The 22315-nt window shown below is 43.1% G+C and overlaps 2 protein-coding genes across 3 annotated transcripts in view; one reads left to right on the top strand and one right to left on the bottom strand.

The window, feature by feature from the left end:
- The first annotated feature begins 24 nt into the window (after positions 1–24).
- Positions 25–22315, top strand: part of PTPN11 (protein tyrosine phosphatase non-receptor type 11) — an 87786-nt gene continuing 65495 nt past the window's right edge. For both annotated transcript variants that reach the window (XM_059139098.1, XM_059139097.1), the window contains exon 1: positions 25–256. In XM_059139098.1, coding sequence (XP_058995081.1) covers positions 243–256 — 14 coding nt within the window. In that variant the 5' untranslated portion in view covers positions 25–242. The remainder of the gene's footprint in view (positions 257–22315) is intronic.
- LOC131811049 (charged multivesicular body protein 4b-like) lies at positions 16011–16682 on the bottom strand. Its single transcript, XM_059139099.1, has one exon. The coding sequence runs from the start codon at positions 16680–16682 to the stop codon at positions 16011–16013; it is 672 nt and encodes a 223-aa protein (XP_058995082.1).

Genomic DNA, 22315 nt, shown 5'->3' with positions numbered 1-22315 from the left:
GGTGACGTCACGGCAGCGCCGGTGGGGATAGGCGGGGGAGGAGGAGGAGCGAACCGGGCTTGGGGGGCGGCTGCACAGTCTCCGGGATCCCCAGGCCTGGAGGGGGGTCTGCGCGCGGCCGGCTGGCTCTGCCTCCCTGTCCGGTCCCGAGCGGGCCTCCCTCGGGCCAGCCCGATGTGACCGGGCCCAGCAGAGCCTGAGCAAGGAGCGGGTCCGTCGCGGAGCCGGAGGGCGGGAGGAACATGACATCGCGGAGGTGAGGAGCCCCGAGGGCCCGGCCCGGGCCTCAGCCCGGCCCCCGCCGCGTTCGATCAGCCCCGCCCGGGAGGGGGCGCCCCGGCCGGGCTTCGGACTCCAGCTCAGGGTCGCGGGGGGCAGTCTTCCTCCGAACTTCTCGCTCTCCCGGGGTCGGGGGCCCGGCGCCACCGCGCCCCCACCTCTCGGGTCCCCATTCATTTCCTGCCTCCCCGAGTTCCGGCTCCCGCAGCCCTGGGGATGCCCGTCAGGACGCGGGCAGGTAGAGCCGCCCAGGGAACCGCGGACGCCAGCGGCCCGGCTCGGCGCCGCATTCCTGACCCATTGCCTCATGAGAATTGCCTCATGGTGATTCCGAAATAACCTCGCTCACTTGGGGAGGCTCCTCGGCTCGGGACGCGGGAGGGGAGAGGAGGGAGTTGCGCGGGGCCGGGCCCCCGACAGTCGAGCGGCTCTGGGTCACCCTGCCTCTCGCGTGCGTTTGGGGGCTTCACTCGGGAACTTGACCCCTTCATGTGGCTCTTTGCACCTCCGTTCCCCCCCACCTCTCACGTGTCAGAAATGGAAAAACTGACTGTATCTGCTGCTATTAGAAGTATTTCCTTCCTCCGCGGTCTTCGCTTTGGGAGATGGGAGGAAAGGGAGCCCTATCTCTTGTTAGCTAATCCTCAACCACAGCCTCGAAAGTCAGGTAACATTAATCGCCCCCGTTTTACGGATGTGGAAACTGAGGCTCAGAAGTTTCACGCTAATAAATGACAGGATTTTGCACCTAAGAGTCAAAGGAGGATTAGTGAATTAAGGAGATCCTTTGCAGGTTCAAGGTAATAATACTTCTAATAGCTAACGTTTATTTAGTTCTTACTGTAAGTCACACACATTTAATTCTCACTATAACCCTATGAGAAGAGGAATTCTTCTTCTTCTGTTATCCTGGTTCTAAAGATGAGTAAACTGATTTTCAGAAGTTAGGCAGCTTGCCTGAAGTCCCTGAACCAATAAGTGGTGGAGCCAGAATCCCCACTGTTTCATCACCATGTTGCTATTATTATTTTATAACTATTGTTAATCATTTGTAAGCCTTATTTTGTTGTTGAACTGCAGTGTGACCTATTGTTTTCAGAAAATGATCCTGTTATTTTGTATTGCCACTCTATATACGATTCACACATAAGACCCATTGTTTGGTCTTTTCCTTTATTGGCTTGCTATGGTCACTGTCTTAGACATTTAAAAAACTGTTTCAAGCTGTTGGGGTTACTTTCAAAATACTGGGAATGTCTTCTCAAAATACACCTGCAAGTTATTTATTTGTGGAATGAAAAGAGGGAGAGAAAACAAAACCAAAACCTCTTAGGAAGTGAGTGATTTGGACAGGTCTCCTGGCCAAGTGCTTACAGATCTGGGTAATATAGAACTGCATTTCATCGGAACAGTGTATAGCCTCAAATGTTCTAATTCTTTAGGGAGCTTTTAAATAAAACAGTTGTCTATTCTTTAATCTGTCAAATAGTCATTGAACCTTTTGTTCCTTGTGTCTGCTCTTCCAGACAAGTAAGGATCTGCTTCTTTAGGAGACAAAAAGACTGGGGGTTGGGAGTGGGGAAGGGGCTGAGTAGTAATAGACCCTACATTGTCCGGCTTGTTAGTGTAGAATTGGAGAAGTTGGGGGTATGGCCAAAGCTGTAAGTGGCAAAGATCATTCCGTTTCCCTGGCCCTCTTATGTTATTGAAAAGAAATGCGTGCCACCTAAAAAATCAGCTTGTGAACATAACACATGTAATTGGAAATTATTTATTATATTTTCAGATTGCAGGTCTGTTTTATTATTTTTAGCCAGCTTTTTTTTTTTTTTAAGATTTTATTTACTTATTTGACAGATCACAAGTAGACAGCGAGGCAGGCAGAGAGAGAGGGGGAAGCAGGCTTCCTAGTAAGCAAAGAGCCCTATGTGGGGCTCAGTCCCAGGACCCTGAGATCATGACCTGAGCTGAAGGCAGAGGCTTAACCCACCGAGCCACCCAGGCACCCCTTTAAGCAGCTTTATTGAGGTATAAATGGCACGCATTAGATTAGATTACATATATTTAAGCATACAATTTGATGTTTGGACACATGCACATACTCATGAAACCATCATCATCGTGAAGATAATGAACATCATCCCGTATGATGTTTCCTTGTGACTTTTTAAATCTCTTCCTTGCTTGTCAGGGGACCACTCTTCTGCTTTCTGTCACTACACCTTAGTTTACAAATCTTAGAATATATATAAATGGAATTTTAGATCTGGCATCTTATACTCAGCATAGTTACGTTGAAATTCACTATGTTGTAGTATGTATCAAAAAGTTCATTTCTTTTTATTGCTTGGTAGTATCCCATCGTATGGGTGTACTACCATTTGTTTATCCATCCACCTGTTGATGGAAACATTTGGAATGTTCTAGAGTTTGGCTATCACAAATAGAGCTGCTGTGAATGTTTGTGCACAAGAGGTATTTACCAAAATACCTCTTGGGGGAGTGACTGGCTCATCTAGTTAATGCATATTTAACTTCTTCAGAAATTACCAAACTTTTCCAAAGTAGTATATTCCTACTAGTAGCATATAAGAGTTACAGTTATTCCACACCTTTAACAACACTTGGTATGGTCAATTTCTAAATTTTAGCCATTCTAGTGGCTCTGTCATGGTATCTCATTGTAGTTTTCTTTTTGAAAGATTTTTAAAATTTATTTGAGAGAGAGAGAGCAAGTGTTCATGTGTATGAGCGATGGGGGCAGGGGCAGGGGCAAGGGCGAAGCAAACTCCCTGCTGAGCAGAGGGCAGATATAAAGACCCTGGGATCATGACCTGAGCAGAAGACAGACACTTAACTGACTGAGCCACGCAGGCACCCCTTATTGTCGTTTTCATTTTTTTTTTTTTTAAAGATTTTACTTATTTATTTGACAAAAAGGGAGAGATGGCAACAGAGAGCACAAGTGGGGAGGAGAGGGAGAAGCAGACTCCCTTTGAGCAGGGAGCCTGATGTGGGGCTTGATCCCAGGACGCTGGGATCATGATCTGAGCCGAAGGCAGATGCTTAACTGACAGAGCCACCCAGGCACCCCCTCATTGTAGGTTTTTTTTTTTTAAAGATTTTATTTATTTATTTGTCAGAGAGAGAGGAGCGAGAGTGAGCACAGGCAGACAGAGTGGCAGGTAGAGGCAAAGGGAGAAGCAGGCTCCCTGCCAAGCAAGGAGCCCGATGTGGGACTCGATCCCAGGACGCTGGGATCATGACCTGGGCCGAAGGCAGCTGCTTAACCAACTGAGCCACCCAGGCGTCCCCCCTCATTGTAGTTTTAATTCATATTTTCCTTGGTGACTAATGATGTTGATTATCTTTTCGTGTGCTTATTTGCCATCTGTATATTTTCTTTTGTGACATGTCTATTTGATCAAATATTTTCCCCCATTTTTATTAAAAAAATTTCTTTAAAAAATTGAGATTCAAGAATTCTTTATTCCAGGGGCACCCGGGTGGCTCAGTCAGTTAAGGATCTGTCTTTGGCTCAGGTCATGATCTCAAGGTCCTGGGATCTGAACCCTTGTCAGACTCTGCCCAGCAGGGAGCCTGCTTCTCCCTCTCCCTCCATGCTTCTGCTCTCTCTTGCTCTCTCTGTCAAATAAATAAATAAAATCTTAAAAAAAAAAAAAGAATTCTTTATTCTGGAAACAAGTCCTTTATCAGAATTGCAAATATTTTCTCTTAGTCTGTGGTTTGTCTTTCATCTTTTTTTTTTTTTTTTTAAGATTTTATTTATTTGAGAGAGAGAGAGTACACAGGCATAGGTGGGGGTGGTGGGCAAGAGGGTGAGGGAGAAGCAGACTCTTTTCTAAGCAGGGAACAGAGCTCAGGACTCCATCCCAGGACCCTGAAGTTATGACCTGAGCCAAAGGCAGACAGATGCTTAACCAACTGAGCCACCCAGGTGCCCCCCTTTTTAAAATATTTATTTATGTATTACACACACACACACACACACACACACACACCCATACACCCATGAGTGGGGAGAGGGGGAGTGGGAGAGGAAGAGAATCCTCAAGCAGATTCCTCAGACTCCCCTCTGAGTGCAGAGCCTGATGCAGGGCTGGATCCCAAAACCTTGAGATCATGACCTAAACCAAAACCAAGGGTTGGATGCTTAACTGACTGAGCCCCATTGTCTTTTCATATATTTTTTTTAACAGTCCCTTTAGAAAGAACAGAGGTTTTTAGTTTTGATGAAATCCAGTTTATCAATTTTTATTTTATTAAATTAATTGATTAATTAATTAATTTTAAAATATTTTATTTTTAAGTAATCTCTACACCCCACATGGGGCTTAAACTTACAACCCAGAGATTGAGAGTCACATGCTCTGTTGGCTGAGCCAGCCAGGTGCCCCTTAATTTTTTTTTAATGGATCGTGCTAAGGAATCTTTGCTTAATTAAACCAAGGTCCCAAATGTTTTCTAATAAGTTTATGATCCACTTTGAGTTAATTTTTGTATATGGTGAGGTGTGAAGATTTGTATGTATGTGCACACATACATATATATATTTTGCATATAGATATCCAGTTTTAGCACTGTTTGTTGAAAAGACTCTTTTGAATTTGTATCTTTGTAGAAAGTTTGTTGTCCATTTATATGTGGGTCTGTTTCTGGAATCCATGCTGTTTCATTGATCCATTTATCTGTCCATATGCCAATACACATGGTCTTGATTATTGTAGTTTTATTATAAGGCTTGAGATCAATGTTAGTCTTCCAGTCTTTTAAACAAAAGACTTTTTCAAATTATTTTGTCTTTTTCAAATTATTTTTAACCTTGGTATTAATTCAGTCAAATAGTTTTATTTTGTCTTTTTCAAATTATTTTTAACCTTGGTATTAATTCAATCAAATAGTTATCGAGCCAGGCAGGATAAAGCAGTAAGATCGGCAAAGATGCTATTCATTTGGTTGAGAGAGGGAGAGAAAAAAAAACCTGCAAATGAAGATTATAATTTCAGGTAGTAGTAACTGCTGGGAGGGCCCAAAACAAAATAAGTGGGGATAAGGTTAGTTTGATGAGTTTAGGAATGATCTCTCTGAGGAGATGACCATAGGAGTTGACTCCTGAGTCACCAATATTAGTCTCAGTTTTGTTTCGCCTAATTATCAAAATAATTCTTTTTGGTGTGTTTAAGATTAGATTTTATATGCATTCAGTAATAAAAATGTCAGCATATTCAGTATACTGCTATTTCTCAACATCCTAAGTAGGGAAATGAAGGCAGTGAACAATGAAATGACTCCCCACCCACCCCCCTACAGGTGATTTAGCGGTGGTAGTACCGAATTTAGATTTTCGAGGTTGCTGGTGTGCACCACTCTGCCTTGCTCAGCTGACAAAATTGCCTGCATTATCCAAGCCCTCTTCCAGCGTATGGCAGGTCCTTTACTTTTCCTTTCCTTTTTTTTTTTTTTTTTTTTAGGATTGTTTATTTATTAGAGAGTATACACAGGGATAGCTGCAGAGGGAGAGAGAGGGAGAAGCAGGCTTCCTGCCGAGCAGGGAGCCCAACATGGGACTCCATCCCAGGACCCGGGGATCATGACCAGAGCCAAAGGCAGACGCTTAACTGACTGAGCCACCCAGGCGCCCCTACATTTGCTTTTGTTCTTCTGAAAGATGATGTACGGTGACTTGAGCCGAGAGGAGCGGAACGTTTAGCTTGTTCTCAGACTCCAGGCTTTTGGTTTATCTGTTGCTGGTCAAGTACGTTTTGTCCCAGGCTCTCCCTGGTGGCCATGTTGGTTTCTCTCCTGTGGGAGTAAGTAAACTTGCCTTGCTGAAAAATAACAGGCCTTGGCCTTCCCAGATGCGACTGGGATGACTTTATTAATGTTGTGTCCTGATGGCAGCTCTGGGTTTTGGCCAGAACTGCTCAAAGGCAGGGGCCACTGCTAAGATTACTTACCCTTCTTGCGCATGGGCAGTGCAGAGACTTAGAGAACACACAAGATCCTGAAAAAGCAGAGCCAGCTCAAGTTTGTGATTGTTACTAGTGGGCCTTAGTGTACTTTGTCAGGCAGCTGTAGAACAATAGGATACTGTCCTTATTCCTCCTTCCCTCTGGGAAACAGACAGCACTTGCCATCTGATGCTGACATTTCTTTTTTTTTTTTTTTTTTTTTTTTTTTTTAAAGATTTTATTTATTTATTTGACAGAGAGAAATCACAAGCAGGCAGAGAGGCAGGCAGAGAGAGAGAGAGGAGGAAGCAGGCTCCCTGCTGAGCAGAGAGCCCGATGCGGGACTCGATCCCAGGACCCTGAGATCATGACCTGAGCCGAAGGCAGCGGCTTAACCACCGAGCCACCCAGGCGCCCTGATGCTGACATTTCTAAGGTTAGGCAGATACTGCCTTACCTTTAAGACAAGGCAAATGCTCATTCTCTGTGGGAGTTGTGGACTGTGGCCAAGGCTTTAAGACCCTGAACTGGATTCAAACTCCTTAAATGGGAGTTCAGTTCACTACTGCGATTCGGAGGGTTGTGTGCATTTTGCAAACTTACATGTGCCGTGGTCCTTGACAACGTTGAAATGTGGAAGATGTTATTCATGGTTGCAAGGAGCATTGAATTCGGAGAGGGAGACAGACATGTGTGCCAGCATCAAATCAGTTTGGTAAAGCTAGTACCAAACGGAAATAGAAATTTATCAGGAGAGGATATTCTGTTTAGCCTGCTTCTCGCTCTCTCTCTCTCTGCCTGCCTTTCCGTCTACTTGTGATCTCTGTCTGTCAAATAAATAAAAAAATCTTAAAAAAAAAAAGAAAAAAAAGAATATATATATATATATATATATATATATATATATACTGTATGTGTCTGTATATACACACATAAATATATACAGACATAGGATATGTTGCTTGGAAAGGTAGTGGATTCTAGATGCAAGTCTTTATCCTCCCATGGAACCATTCTTCTTCTTCTTCTTCTTTTTTTTTTTTTTTTTAAGATTTTATTTATTCCTCTGAGAGAAAGATTGCAAGCAGGGAGAGAGGCAGAGGGAGAGATAGAAGCAGACTCCCTGCTGAGCTGGGAGCCTGACAAGGGGCTCGATCCCAGACACTGGAGATCATGACCTGAGCTGAAGGCAGATGCTTAACCATCTGAGTCACCCAGACCCTCCCCATGGAACCATTCTAATGAAACATTGATCCACTCACTCAAGAACTATTATTGGGAGATTACCGTGTGCCAGGTGCTGTGCTAGGCCCTCGGTGTTCAGATGTTGGGAAACAGCGAGTGTGGAAGGGCTGAGGTGGGGAAGTTCTTGGAGCACTTCAAGAGCAGAAGGGAGCACACTGGGGACGCTAGGGAGGTAGGTGGGGACTGCACCACACAGGACCTTATGAGGTCTTCGAGGGTCATGTGGACCATGGCGAGGAGCTTGGATTGTATTTTAAGAGCAGCGTAAAGACACAGAAGGATGTGATCGGGATAGTGGCATGAGCTGGTCTGTTTAAAAATATCTCTCGGGCGGGCGCCTGGGTGGCTCAGTTGGTTAGGCAACTGCCTTCAGCTCAGGTCACAATCCTGGAGTCCCAGGATCGAGTCCTGCATCGGGCGCCCAGCTCTATGGGGAGTCTGCTTCTCTCTCTGACCTTCTCGCCTCTCATGCTCTCTCTCAAATAAATTTAAAAATCTTAAAAAAAAAAAATCCCTCTGGCCACTGTGAAGGAAGGATTGTAGGAGACACGAGTGGACTCGGGGAGAGCAGACAAGTGAGAGAGAGGCTTTGAACTGAGGTAGAAGCCGTTTGTAGAAAGACTGTCAGCACTGAAGCCCCTTGAGAAGATATCATAAAGACAGAGCTGTCTGCTGCCATTAAAGAGCTGCCTCAACAACTTTTTTCTAGCTTCTGTTACTTAGACTGCTTGTCCCCATTGACTTGCCCTTTCTAAATGACTTACCCTTTTCCTATAGGATATTAAAATTTAATTAGAAAAGAGGAATATTCTTATAATCTGCAGCAAGTACCAAACTATAAACTTTCTCCCCAAGGACAAAGATAATGATTTTTTCAGAGCAGCTGGTAAGAAAGATATACCCAGTGTCACTTTATATTTAGTCGAGAAACCGAAATTAGATTTTGGATCCCTAGTTTAAATTCTCTTCTTAGCATGGCAGCCTTGAATAAGAATAAGTTCCTGAAATTATTGGCCTGCTTGACTGTTTCCCCACACCACTGGGGGAAGAGGGTGCATAGATAAAACAAAATATTCAGCATCATTGTATTTTCTTTTTGGTTCATCAGCATTTTTTTTTTTTTTTTTTTTTTAAAGACTCACTTGACATAAATAAGTTCCTATCCTTAGAGAGCTAAGGCTTTGCAGAATCTGCCTTCACGGACAGGGAGGGTTGGGGGTAGGGAGGTGGGTGGTTATCTAGATTCCTGGTGTGATTTCCTAGCAAATTGTTTGGGTTTGTAAACTTCCCTGCAGGCAGAGATTCTGTCTTTTGTTTCTTCAAGCTGGCTCAGGCTCCTGTGTTTTAGGCATTTCATTTTGAACATTGATTTGTGGCTCTTTCTCACAAGTGGTGGGCACACACGCTTTCAGTTCCTTGGAAGAGATGGGTGGTACCTGCTTAGGCCAGGTGTGACCTGAGACCCTTATTAAGTAATAACGCCAGAAGGTGGCCAGTTAGAAGAGGTTGTTGGGGTGGCAGGTTTGCAGATGTTAGAATGAGCAAAAGGGGGACACTTTTCCTTCCCTCTCCCTTCCCCATGTGACTTTTTCTCTACTTCCCTCCTCCTGATGTCTTACCCTACCTGTTTTTTTTTTTATCCAGCCCCCTGCCAATTTCATTCCGTCAACAGCCATTAATTAAATGCCTACTATGTACATGGGAGGACTGGAAGTGTATCTGTTTCTTCTCATCTGATACCCTTGGACCTGTGGTATTAATCACTTTTGTTGATAAACTCAAATGGAGTTCTGCTAATTTGCATTTCCCCATCTTTTCACGTAATGCAGATGCATTTATGCTACTTTTTTTTTTTTTTTTTTTGGTTAGACTAACCTCTACTGCTTATATTCACACCAGGTGGGAAATGGGGCCAATCTTCGAGATGTGTGGCCTCAGTACCTAATTTACAGTTGTTCATAATCCTTGAGGCCAGTCCCATGATATTAATTCTACTGTTTGTCTTTACCCTCCCTAATTCTACGGGATGGAGTGAACTCCACCTTCTCCTTAGTAGTAATAAGCATGCTACACGTCACAGAATTGTCAGTGATTGGACACAAATATTAAATGTAAGTGGGAAAAAGTTTTGGGGGATTACCAGTGCTTTTTGAAAAAATTGCTAAGGAAGAAGAATTTAAAATAAATCAAAGCTCTCAAGTAGGTAGGTTATGGACTAGAACTTTTTAATTTCTAATTATATGCTATTTGAAATAATGTAGGGATAGCCCCTGAACCCTGAAGTTAAGTTTATTAAAAGGCAGTGTAACATAAATGATACATATGTCAGAGTGGCCTGTGTGATACTGACATAATTACGCCTGAGAAGAATCTTTCTTGCTGTCTCCCTCCAGTAATAATAATGCTAACAAAGGTGATAGCCAATGTTTATTAAGCCCTTGCTCTGTCTGGTCTTTGTGTTAAATGCTGGTTACAGTTTCCCATGTAAACATCACCCTCCTCTGTTCATTCTTAATAACATGATCGGTATAATTGTAAGTTGTAAAGGAGATAATAGAGTTTATTTAATAAAGGGGTAAAGAGACAACCGTTGGCCTTATCTCCTCTTGTCAGTCTACGTGATGGGTAGAGTGGTGTTTACATACACCTTCCGCAGTGGAAGTCAATTTATAATATCTTTTGCACCCTCAGCACCAGCAGGATACTCTATGTAAGCGTTATTTCTGTGAAACATGCCAAGGTGAGAACATGTGGTTACAATAAGACAAGCTGTGGGTTTAGATCCTGCTTTAGAAACTTTTAGAAGTAAATAGGAGAATGTAATGGTTACATTGGCACATGGCATTCAATAAATGTTACCATAATTTTAGCCAGCCATAAAGTATGATAGCCAGTACAACATTATTTTGTTCTTGCTGTCGGAACTGGTTCACAATTGCTGAAAAAAAGCCTTTGTAATAAGCGTGGAGAGAATGTCCTGATTTCATAATTTGTAAGTTCTTAATTAAATATATAATATTATTGGTAGTAAAACTATACATCTGTCTCCTTTCTGTCCCCATGCTCTCTCTCCATGTAAGTCCTCATCGCTGTCTTCTCCCTGTCATCCCTTTTTGGTACCTAGTATAGCCAGCCTCAGGGATAGGATGGATAACTCACTGATGATGGGAATCATGCTGGTGTCTTGAGCAAATGGATTTTTCAGAAAATTTTAAAATAATTTTTAACTTTACTTGGAATTTGTTTCAAACTTTGAGAAAAATTATAAGAATAAGAATAATGCAAAGAACATGCATACGGATGGAATACCATTTACCCAGATTCACAACTGCTAACTTCCCATCCCATTTGCTTCATGTTGTGCGTGCGTGTGTGTGTGTGTGTGTGTGTGTAAATACACATATATAATATTGTATAATTTTTTCTTCAAAATTTGAAGATAAATTACATAGATCATAGCCCTTTGCTCCTAAATACTTCAGTGTTTATTTTCTAAGAATAAAGTTATCTTTTTTAAAAAAGATTTTTATTTATTTATTTAACAGAGGGAGAGAGAGAGAGAGAGAGAGAGAGAACGAACAAGTAGGCAGAGGGAGAGGGAGAAATAGGCTCCCCACTGGGCAGGGAACCTGATATGGGGCTCGATCCCTGTGAGATTATGACCTGAGCTGACAGCAGAAACTTACCTGCCTGAGCCACCCAGGCACCCCATCTTTTAAAATTTTTAACTAGTAATTTTACCATCGGTAATCCTTTTTTTTTTTAAATTAAAGATTTTATTTATTTATTTGACAGGCAGAGATCACAAGTAGGCAGACAGGCAGGCAGAGAAAGAGAAGGAAGCAGGCTCCTTGCTGAGCAGAGAGTCCAGTGTGGGGCTTGATCCCAGGACTCTGGGATCATGACCCGAGCCGAAGGCAGAGGTTTTAACCCACTGAGCCACTCAGGCGCCCCGATAATAATCTTTTTATCTGACCTGTTGTATTCCAGCTGTGCCAGTTGACCCACTCATGTGCTTCAGCATTTTTTTTCCTCTTCTAGTATGGGATTCAGTTGTATTTAGTTGTTAGATCTCTTTAATCCAGAATACTTCTACAACCTTTTGTCTTTTATGCTAGTGATCTCTCCCCCTTCCCCTTTTAAAATAAAATATTTCTCATTTTGAATTTGTCTGTTTCATCATTACTAGATTTCAACCAGAGTACTATGTATGCGATTTTGTATCCTTCTTGGAGTATTGTATCTCGAGATGCATGCATGATGTCCGCTGGTGATGTTAACTATCAGTGACTACCTGGTTAAGGGTTTGTCCACTTTCTCCTTTGTATAATATTTTCTTTCTTTTTTTCTTTCTTGGTAAAGATTTTATTTATTTATTTGTCAGAGGGAGAGAGAGAGAGAAAGAGTGCGCGCGCGATCACAAGCAGGGGGAGCAGCTGGCAGAGGGAGAAACAGGCTCCCCACTGAGCTAGGAAATGGATGTGGAACTTGATCCCAGGACTCTGGGATCATGACCTAAGCCAAAGGCTGATGCTTAACCAACTGAGACACCCAGGCGCCCCATATTTTTTCCATGTAACTGATCAGTGGTTGATGAAGACACACTGTAAGACCATGAAGGTATCCAGCCTCCCTGCCCCCCAGTTTCTCCCTAGACTTAGCACCCATTGATGGATCTTGCCATATCCAGTCTTTACTGTGATGTTTGCTAATTGCATAACAGGGACATCTTAAGCACCCGGGTGGCTTAAGATGCTTAAGCATCTGCCTTTGGCTCAGGTCATGATCCGTGGGTCCTGGGATGGAGTCCCGCGTCCGGCTCCCTGCTCAGTGCAGAGCCCATTTTTCCCTCTTCCACGTCTCTTGCTCATGCTCGGGTTCCCACTCTCACTGTGTCTTTCTCTGTCAAATAAATAAAATAAATAAAATCTTTTAAAAAATAAAGTTATACCTCAGTTTTATACAGCAGTAGCTTTTTAAAAACAGATACAGAAATATATATATATTTTTACGTACTTTGAAATATTTCTTTCCGAATTAAATTGCAAGATGCAAAAACATAAACCTGTGCCTTATCCTGACCTTTTCCAATCCAAATAATTAGGAAGACGAAAAAAATTTAGTATGTTTAGAAAAATGCAACTCAACATTAGTAAATGAAAATACATATATTTCTTTCAAATATGTTTGCTTACTGGCTTTGTTGAAGGGAAAAACAAATCCAGAATATAGGTGTGATTTTTAAAAAATGCACTTAATAGAAAGAAAATTATATTTTCTTCTGACTCATAAATTAAAGCCTGAAACTAAACAGTTTATATTCTATCTACCAGAACCCTGGTAGAATGGTTGCCAAACTCCGTAGCGATGTTTATGACTTTGGTTCTTTTCTTCCAATGTCCCGATTAAATATAAAATTTCATTGCTTTAAATGGGATTTGTTGGGGCGCCTGGGTGGCTCAGTGGATTAAGCCGCTGCCTTCGGCTCAGGTCATGATCTCAGGATCCTGGGATCGAGTCCCGCATCGGGCTCTCTGCTCAGCAGGGAGCCTGCTTCCCTCTCTCTCTCTCTCTCTGGCTGCCTCTCTGTCTACTTGTGATTTCTCTCTGTCAAATAAATAAATCTTTAAAAAAAAAAAAAAAAAAAAAAAAAAAAAAAAAAAGGGATTTGTTTATGGGGGTGCACAATGTGGTCTACTTTATTTAGCTTGTCCTATAGAAAGAACACTGAGCCCCTGTTTTGTTTTAGAGATAGTGCAAGGTGGGGGAGGGGCAGAGAGAGAGGGAGAGAGAATCTTTTTCTTTTCTTTTTTTTTTTTTAAAGACTTTATTTATTTATTTGACAGAGATAGAGCAAGAGAGGAAACCCAAACAGGGGAAGTGGGAGAGGGAGAAGCAGGCTTCCCATGGAGCAGGGAGCCTGATGTGGGGCTTGATCCCAGGATCTTGGGATCATGACCTGAGCTGAAGACAGATGCGTAACGACTGAGCCACCCAAGCACCCCAAGGGAGAGAGACTCTTAAGCACGTTCTGCACCCAGTGCGGAGCCCGTTATGGGGCTGGATCTTACGACCCTGAGATCATGACCTGAGATGCAATCCGGAGTCAAGTGCTTAACCGACTGAGCCACCCAAGCATCTCATTTGTTTTTTAATATGTATTTGTTACCATGGTTATGAACACCTGTACATTTACAGATGAGAGGCACACAACAAAACTGGGTGAAGTACTGTAAAGGTGCAAGAGTGGTAACAGAGACATGGAGAAGCAGACCAAGAGTTCTTTCTCTCCTGCTATATAGTTAAGATATCAAATTTAGGGTTTTTCAAATGCTTTGGGAGGCTTTGGGACACATTTTTGCCTTATGCACAAGGTGTCCTGGACCTGTGCATAAGAAAATTATTTTTTTTTAAAGATGTTATTTATTTATTTTAGAGAGAACGTGCGCACACACACACACACACACACACATACACACACAGGAGAGAGGGGAGGGCCAGAAGGAGAGGGAGGAGCAGACTCTCTGCTGAGCAGAGACCCCGACTAAGGGCTCAGATCCCAGGACCCTGAGATCATGACCTGAGCTGAAGGCAGACACTCAACCAACTGAGCTACCCAAGTGCCTCTGCTTTGGAAAAAATATTAAAATAGTAACCATACAGATAAGGGAAGATAACTACCTTAGCACTGCAAATTGGATAAAAATTATGTACTAGAAATATATATTTTTTTTTGAAGAGCTAGTGGGGCAGGTGAAGAGAGCCTTTGCCAGCTGACGCTTCTCTTCTGACAACCTCTTGTGACACCACCTATGACCTATATCATTGGGGAACTATGGATGTGGAAGAGCCCTGACAGGCGTCCCCGCTGTCCCACGACAGCTGCTTTTGTCCTTCCTTTCTAATCACAACTATTTAAAGAATCATGTGTTAGCTCCTTTGTGTGGAACTGGAGGTACACATTGGTACGGTAGCAGACAGGTTCTCTCTCTTGGGAGCTGCCAGTCCAGTCTTTAACCTGGTATTTGGAGGAATGTGTGATAAGATTTCATGTTGATATCACCCAGGGGATGCTCAGGGGGCTGCTGTGGAAAGGTGAGATGGGAGTGTCTGAAGAGAAGCACGTGCCAAGGCCACATGGGGCATATTTGAAGAAAACAGAGAAGTCACCAGAATAAGAGAGTCAGGTTGGAGGGCAGTTGGGTGGCTCAGTCCGTTAAGCATCTGACTCTTGCTTTTGGTTGAGATCATGATCTTGGGGTTTTGGCTATGTGCTCAGTAGGGAGTCTGCTTAAGGTTCTTTCTCCTTCTCACTCTCCCCTCCCCTCTCATGCTCAATCTCTTTCTCTCTCTCTCATCAATAAATAAATCTTAAACAAAAAAGAGAGAGAGGGAGAGAGAGAATCAGGTTGGGGCCACACCTTGCAGGGCCCTGTGAAAATCTGTGCCTTTATTGTAAGTATTTTATTCTGCCTAAAAACTAAATTCTTAGTTCCAAAGGTGAAACTCTTAAGAGCTGGTTCTGTGCTAAGCATTTTATGTGTATTAACTTATTTGTGTCTCACAACAGTGCTATGAATTAAGTTTTTCTAAGTATAGTGAGAAACCCCAAAATCATAAAGGAAAAAACCCAATAAATTTAACCATGCCAAGGTGAATTTCTGTGGAAAAAGAATACCACAAACAGTGAAAAGTGCAAAAAGCTAAGATGAATATTTGCCACGTATATAACAAAGAATCATTTTCTGGTATATCAAGGGCTTCTATAAATCAGTAAGAAGGAAAAAAATGCAAGAGAAAGCGAACAATGGGAAACTGACAACTCACAGAAAAGGAAGAAAAAGGGGCTCTGAAAACCTAAAAAAGTGCTTAATGTCACACAGAAATGCAAACTAGAATGATACATTTTTCCATGAATCAGATCGACCAAGATGAAAAAATTTGGTAATATATGCAGTATTGGCAAAAGTGAGAGATAACGGGCTTTCACACTCAATTTAGGGGAGTCGAAACTGGTACCTTCTTTTGAGTACAGCTGGGGAGATTTGTCAAAGTGAAAGGCAAACTCTAGCCAAAGCAATTTTCTGAAAATCTAATTTACGGATATACTTGAAAAAGTGTATAATAACAATTTTCTGAAAATCTAATTTACGGATATACTTGAAAAAGTGTATAATAATGATTGTAAAGGATGTATTCTGCTGTATTGATTTTTTTTTTGATTTGCAAATACAGTTTATTTTGCAGAAATTCAACATAATAAACAGCAGCACCTCCCACCATACCCCCATCCCCGCCCCTGCCCCTCTTCCCCGTCCTGCTGGGTGCAGAGCGTCCTGCTGGGTGCAGAGCGTGCTATGTGGAGACTGAGCAGTGAAGCAGCCCTACTGCTTTGGAGGGAGTTTCAGGAGTGATGGAACCTGCCTGCCTGCACATGTCCTCCCCCGCTTCCCGCCCCTACGCACCTGTCCACTGCACAGCCCACCAGAGTCTGTCTGGACTACACTGGGCCAGTTAAATGGATCCAACCCAGTTCTCCAATTCCTTCATGTCATCCTCTTTCTCTTCCTTCTTGCTGGGTTTTGATGGTAAGGTTATAGAGGGAACATTTGGTAGAGGGACTGTTGCAGGTCTGCTGACTTCCAGCAAATTCTTGTCTAGTTCTTCCTGTTCTGATTCTTCTAATTCTGCCATGAGCTCATCCTCATCAAACCCTTCTCCATATCCTACAGGTTTTGAAATAGCTGTTGAAAGCTCCCGTGCAAGTTCTTGCTGGTCAGCAATGTCCTGCTTTAACTCATCAACTTTGTCGATGGCCGTGTTGTCGTGGGCAGCCTTCGTGGCCTTAGCAGCAGAGCCCATGTTCTTGAGCAGCTCTGTGTTGGTCCTGGCGTTATCCAGGGCCTCCCGCTGAAACTCGATGGTGGATAGTGTGCCATCGATCTGCGCCAGCTGCTTTCTGTACCTCTTCCTATCCTTCGGTGCCTGGAGGCCCCACGGGCTTCTTTCTGTGCCGGGCTTCTTGGTGGCGGTCAGCTCCTGCTCCAGCTTCATCTCCAGGAATTCCTGCTTCTTACTTTGCATCTCCATCATGTCCCACAGCCACTGGATGGCATCCGGAGGGGTCAGGATGCCCTTGCTGGTCTTACCCCCTCCTGCTCCAAACAGTTTCCCGAACAGTGACATGGTTTCTGCTTGCCAAGCCAACCTGTGCCTCCTGCTCCAGCTCTGCTTGGGTCCAGCACCTGCTCCCCTTGTCTTTTTTTCTTTTTTAAAGATTTATTTTAGAGAAAGCGAACGCACTGGGGGAGAGGCAGAGGGTAGGAATCCAAGCCCCCACTCCCCACTGATCGCAGAGCCCAGTGTGAGGCGCAGTCTTACAACCCTGAGATCATGACCTGAGCCAAAACCAAGATTTGGACGCTTAACCGACTGAGCCACTCTGCTGTGCCCCTCTGCTGCATTATTTGCAATAACACAACTAGGCAAACTATAAATGTCCTGTAATGGGGATTAAATTCTTGCGAGTATATTCATACAATGGAATATTGTGTAGCCATTAAAAAGAATGTACTGCCACAGAAGGATCTTCAAGTTGTAAATGAAAAATATTAGGGTGTAGATCAGGAGGATTCCACGTGTGTGTGTTCGTGGAGGCAGTAGTATGTTTGCACACATGTATTTGTTACTATGTCCATTTTCTGGATGAGTTAATAGGAAAGTGAAATCACTAGCTCATGTTCGCAGAGCTGGGATGTGAGCGAGCGCTGGCTAGCTGTAGTCCATGGGATTTTTCTCAAGGCCAGTCAGAATGATGTTTAGATTCCCCCTAAAACACTAGTGAGATGGTATAGGAAAAAGTAAAAATAAGATGAATTTCAGTTAATGTAAACAGCAGGAATGTTGATAGATTATTCCTTGTCAGAACAACCTTACATTTATTGTTATGATTGTCAATAATAATATCTAACATTTAGTGCTTAGTGTGCACCAACACTTGGACAACTAAGCATCTTGAACTCATACCAAGTCAAGCCCTTGATTTTGCTCTTCCTGTCCTTTCCATGTTTTTTTTTTTTTTTTTTTTAATCTGCTAGAGCTTTTTTTTTTTTTTTTAAGATTTTATTTATTTATCTGACAGACAAGAGATGGCAAGTAGGCAGAGAGGCAGGCAGAGAGAGAGAGGGAAGCAGGCTCCCTGCCGAGTGGAGAGCCCGATATGGGGCTCGATCCCAGGACCCTGAGATCATGACCTGAGCTGAAGGCAGAGACTTAACCCGCTGAGCCACTCAGGTGCCCCCCTTTCCATGTTTCCAACCTTCTAGTTGACTAGACTCCAAACCTAGGAGTCTTCTTACTTTTTTCTTTCCCATTCCATGTATAATCCTTTAGGAAATCCTCTTGTCTACCCTGAAGATAATCCTAGTTGGACTTTTATCACTCCTCCCACTGCTGCCACCTTGGTCCTTTTTTTTTTTTTTTTTTTTTTAAAGATTTTATTTATTTATTTGACAGAGAGAAATCACAAGTAGACGGAGAGGCAGGCAGAGAGAGAGAGGGAAGCAGGCTCCCTGCTGAGCAAAGAGCCCGATGCGGGACTCGATCCCAGGACCCTGAGATCATGACCTGAGCCGAAGGCAGCGGCTTAACCCACTGAGCCACCCAGGCGCCCCACCTTGGTCCTTTTACCATCATTTCCTGTCTGGATTGTTTATCACAGTGGCTTTCTTAACTAACTTGTGTGTTTTCCCTGTGCAGTAGTTTGAAAGGTGATTTAAAAATGTAAGTCAGATCATGTTGCTCCTCTGCCTAAACCTTCCAGTCCTTAACTATTTCACAAAAAATAAAGGTTGAAGTTTTTATAGTGCCTCCAAGGCCCTATATCTTCTGTCTTTTCATTACCTCACTGGCCTCCTCTGCCTGTCTGTCCCTTGCCCATTTTGCCCCAGCCACACTGGCCTCTTGCATACGTGTCATATACTGTCTGCCCATTGCCTGATATGTCCCTCTCCTGTAGACAGGCATGTTGCTGCCTTGCTTCTTTGAGGTCTTGTCAGATGTTAACCTTATCTCTGAACCCCACCTCCCCTGTAGCCTGTATAAGCATCCCCTCTCGCTGCTTTCTTCCTCTTTTTTAAAAAAATTTTTTTTTTTTTAAGATTTTTTAAATTTATTTATTTGACAGAGAGAAATCACAAGTAGGTAGAGAGGCAGGCAGAGAGAGAGAGGAGGAAGCAGGCTCCCCGCCGAGCAGAGAGCCCGATGCGGGACTCGATCCCAGGACCCTGAGATCACGACCTGAGCCGAAGGCAGCGGCTTAACCACTGAGCCACCCAGGCGCCCCTTTTAAAAAAATTTTTAAAAAAAGATTTTATTTATTTATTTGACAGAGAGAGAGAGATCACAAGTAGGCAGAGAGACAGGCAGAGAGAGAGGAGGAAGCAGGCTCTCTGCTGAGCAGAGAGCCCGATGCGGGGCTCAATCCCAGGACCCTGGGATCATGACCCAAGCTGAAGGCAGAGGCTTTAACCCACTGAGCCACCAGGCACCCCTAAATTTTTAAAAAAGATTTTATTTATTTTATTTGACAGAGAGAGTGTGTGTGAGAGAGAGAATGAGCAGGAGAGGGGGCAGAGGGAGAGGGAGAAGCAGATTCCCTGCCAAATACAGAGCTTGATATGGGCTTGATCCCAGGACTCCGGGATCACAACTCAAGATGAAGGCAGATGCCCAAGTGACTGAGCCACCCAGGTGCCACACTTTTTTTTTTAATGGTTTAATTTATTAATTTGTTAGTGAGTGTACATGAGTTGGGAGAGGAGCAGAGGGGTAGAGAGAGGGAGAAAGAATCTCCAGCAGATTCCCCGCTGAGCAGGGAGCTTAGTCTCTGGTCTTGATCTTACGACTCTGAGATCATGACCTGAGCTGAATCCAAGAGTCAAGGGTTGGGTGCTCAACTGACTGAGACACCAAGGTGCCCCATTACTTTATTTCTCTTGTAGCAGTTATCACCACATGACATTTTATTTAGTTACCTTTTTTTTTTTTTAAATCCCTCCATTGCAAAGAAACCCTCTTGAGGGCAGGGTTATTTTGATAACTGGCATGTGGTCCTCATAGCCTGTGTTGGGTATCCACTGTTTGTGGCATGAGTGAATTTAGTAAGCCCTGTTTTTTATTATCCCAGTTTATTCTTTTTTATTTTCATTTTTTATTTATTTTATTTTTTGCCCAGCCCCTATTCTTTTTTTTTTTTTTTTGAATAGCTTTAATGAGATATCATTCACATATCATATGTATTTAAAGGACACAGCCCAGTGGCTTTTAGTATATTCACATACTGCACTATAATCTTAGGACATTCCCATCACCTCCAAAAGAAACCCTGTACCTATTAGGTATCCACCTTCTCAAAGCAAGCACTGATCTACTTTCTGTCTATGAATTTGCTTATTCTGGACTTCACATCAATGGAATCATAGAACATGTGGCCTCTTGTGTCTGGTTTCTTTCCTTTAGCTTAATATTTCTGAGGTTTATTCAAATTGTAGCATTTATCAGTACTTCATTACTTTTTTTTTTTTTTTACGATTTGCTTATTTATTTATTTGAGAGAGAAAAAACACAAGCAAGGGGAGGGGCAGAAGGAGAGGGAGAGAGAGAATCGCTCAAGCAGACACTGCGTTGAGTATGGAGCCCAATGTGGGGCTCAATCCCACGACCCCAATATCCTGACCCGATCCAAAACCAAGAGTCTATTGCTCAACCAACTGAGCCATCCAGGTGCTCCCAGTAATTTGTTACTTATAATGGCTGAATGATATCATACTGTATGGGTTCTCAGTTTATTCTTCTTCTTTTTTTTTTTTTTTTAATAATCTTGAAGGGGTGTTCTTTTTTTTTTTTTAAAGATTTTATTTATTTATTTGACAGACAGAGATCACAAGTAGGCAGAGGCAGGCAGTGAGAGAGGAGGAAACAGGCTTCCCACTGAGCAGAGAGCCTGACACGGTGCTCGATCCCAGGACCCTGGGATCATGATCTGAGCTGAAGGCAGATGCTTTAACCCACTGAGCCACCCAGGCGCCCCTCTCAGTTTATTCTTAAATGGAACATAAGAATTATCATTGCAGAAAAAAATGATCAATCCTTGCCTTTTTGAGGATGCTGAGTCCGAGGAGGAAGGAACTTGCCTGGGTCATGAGCTAGTAAGCGGTAGAGCTCAGATGTGCGCCTGGGTCTGGGTGAGTGGAGCCCTAATCACAAGGCTGCAGAGCTCTCCGTGCCCTTAATGAATGATTTACGACAGCTCTTCCTCTTGCCTTCTCTCTCTTTCACTGTCCGAACACACTGTAATTGGGCCAATATTTGTAGAGAAGTCTCTTGAAAGTTCATTTGATTATCAGTGCCAGGACTCTACGTTTAATAATGATGTACGTTCCCTGGAGTATTGAATTAGCCTATAAAGGTCAGATAATTTGACTTCAGAAATTACTCTTTTTACCACAAATCTTGGTGACTTTTGGAATCCATGAAGGAAATCTTGCTGGGAACTAGAGAGGAATTCTCTTGAAGTGGATGGCATTCATGGTGGACTTCATTATTTGTGTGTGTGTTTTTTTTAAAGATTTATTTATTTATTTGACAGACAGAGATCACAAGTAGGCAGAGAGGCAGGCAGAGAGAGGGGGAGAAGCAGGCTCCCCGCCGAGAAGAGAGCCCGATGCAAAACTCCATCCTAGGACCCCGGGATCATGACCTGAGCCGAAGGCAGCGGCTCAACTGACCCAGCCACCCAGGCGCCCTGTTTTTTTTTTTTTTTAAGATTTTATTTATTTATTTGACAGAGATCACAAGCAGGCAGAGAGGGAAGCAGAGAGAGAGAAGGGGGGAAGCAGGCTCCCTACTGAGCAGAGAGCCTGATTCTGGGCTTGATCTCAGAACCGTGGTTCACAAGCAGGCAGAGAGGGAAGCAGAGAGAGAGAAGGGGGGAAGCAGGCTCCCTACTGAGCAGAGAGCCTGATTCTGGGCTTGATCTCAGAACCGTGGTTCTGGGATCATGACCTGAGCCAAAGGCAGCGGCTTTAACTCACTGAGCCACCCAGGTGTCCCTACTTGTGTGTTTTTAAAATCTTTTTATTCTGAAATAATTTCAAATTTATACAAATGTTATAAGAATAATACAACTTCGGTGTACTTTTAACTCAGATTTAGCAGCTAACATTGTACACATTTGCCCCCCCATATGTATACACACACTGTATGTATAACTTCAGTCTGAACCATTTGAGAGTAAGTACCAGATATGATGTCTTGTTACTCTAAAATACTTCAGTGTGTATTTCCTAAAAACAGAGACACAGACATAGTTAACAGTATGCTTGTCAAAATCAGGAAATTTACATTATAATAGTATTATTATCAAATTTCTGCCTCCCCCTGGTCAGTGATAACGCCCAGAAAGAACCATGCAGTGTAATCTTGTGTCCTTTTTCTGGCCTGTAATCTGGAAAGTTCTTTCTTTTTTTTTTTTTTTTTTTTTTTTTAAGATTTTATTTATTTATTTGACAGAGATCACGAGTAGGCAGAGAGGCAGGCAGAGAGAGAGAGGAGGAAGCAGGCTCCTGCTGAGCAGACAGCCTGATGCGGGACTCGATCCCAGGACCCCGAGATCATGACCTGAGCCGAAGGCAGCGGCTTAACCCACTGAGCCACCCAGGCGCCCTGGAAAGTTCTTTCTTGGCTGTCCCCTCCCCCTTCACAGTTTTGACATTTTTGAGGAGTACGTGCCAGTGAGTTTGTAGAATGTCACGCACTTG

Source organism: Mustela lutreola, chromosome 11 (genome assembly GCF_030435805.1).
Source record: "Mustela lutreola isolate mMusLut2 chromosome 11, mMusLut2.pri, whole genome shotgun sequence".
NCBI lineage: Eukaryota > Metazoa > Chordata > Mammalia > Carnivora > Mustelidae > Mustela > Mustela lutreola.
Note: the sequence above shows the minus strand (reverse complement) of the source record. Positions and strands in the feature narration are given on the sequence as shown.

Coding starts and splice junctions, on each gene's coding strand:
- LOC131811049 (XM_059139099.1), bottom strand. CDS start 16,682: ATGTCACTGTTCGGGAAACTGTTTGGAGCAGGAGGGGGTAAGACCAGC.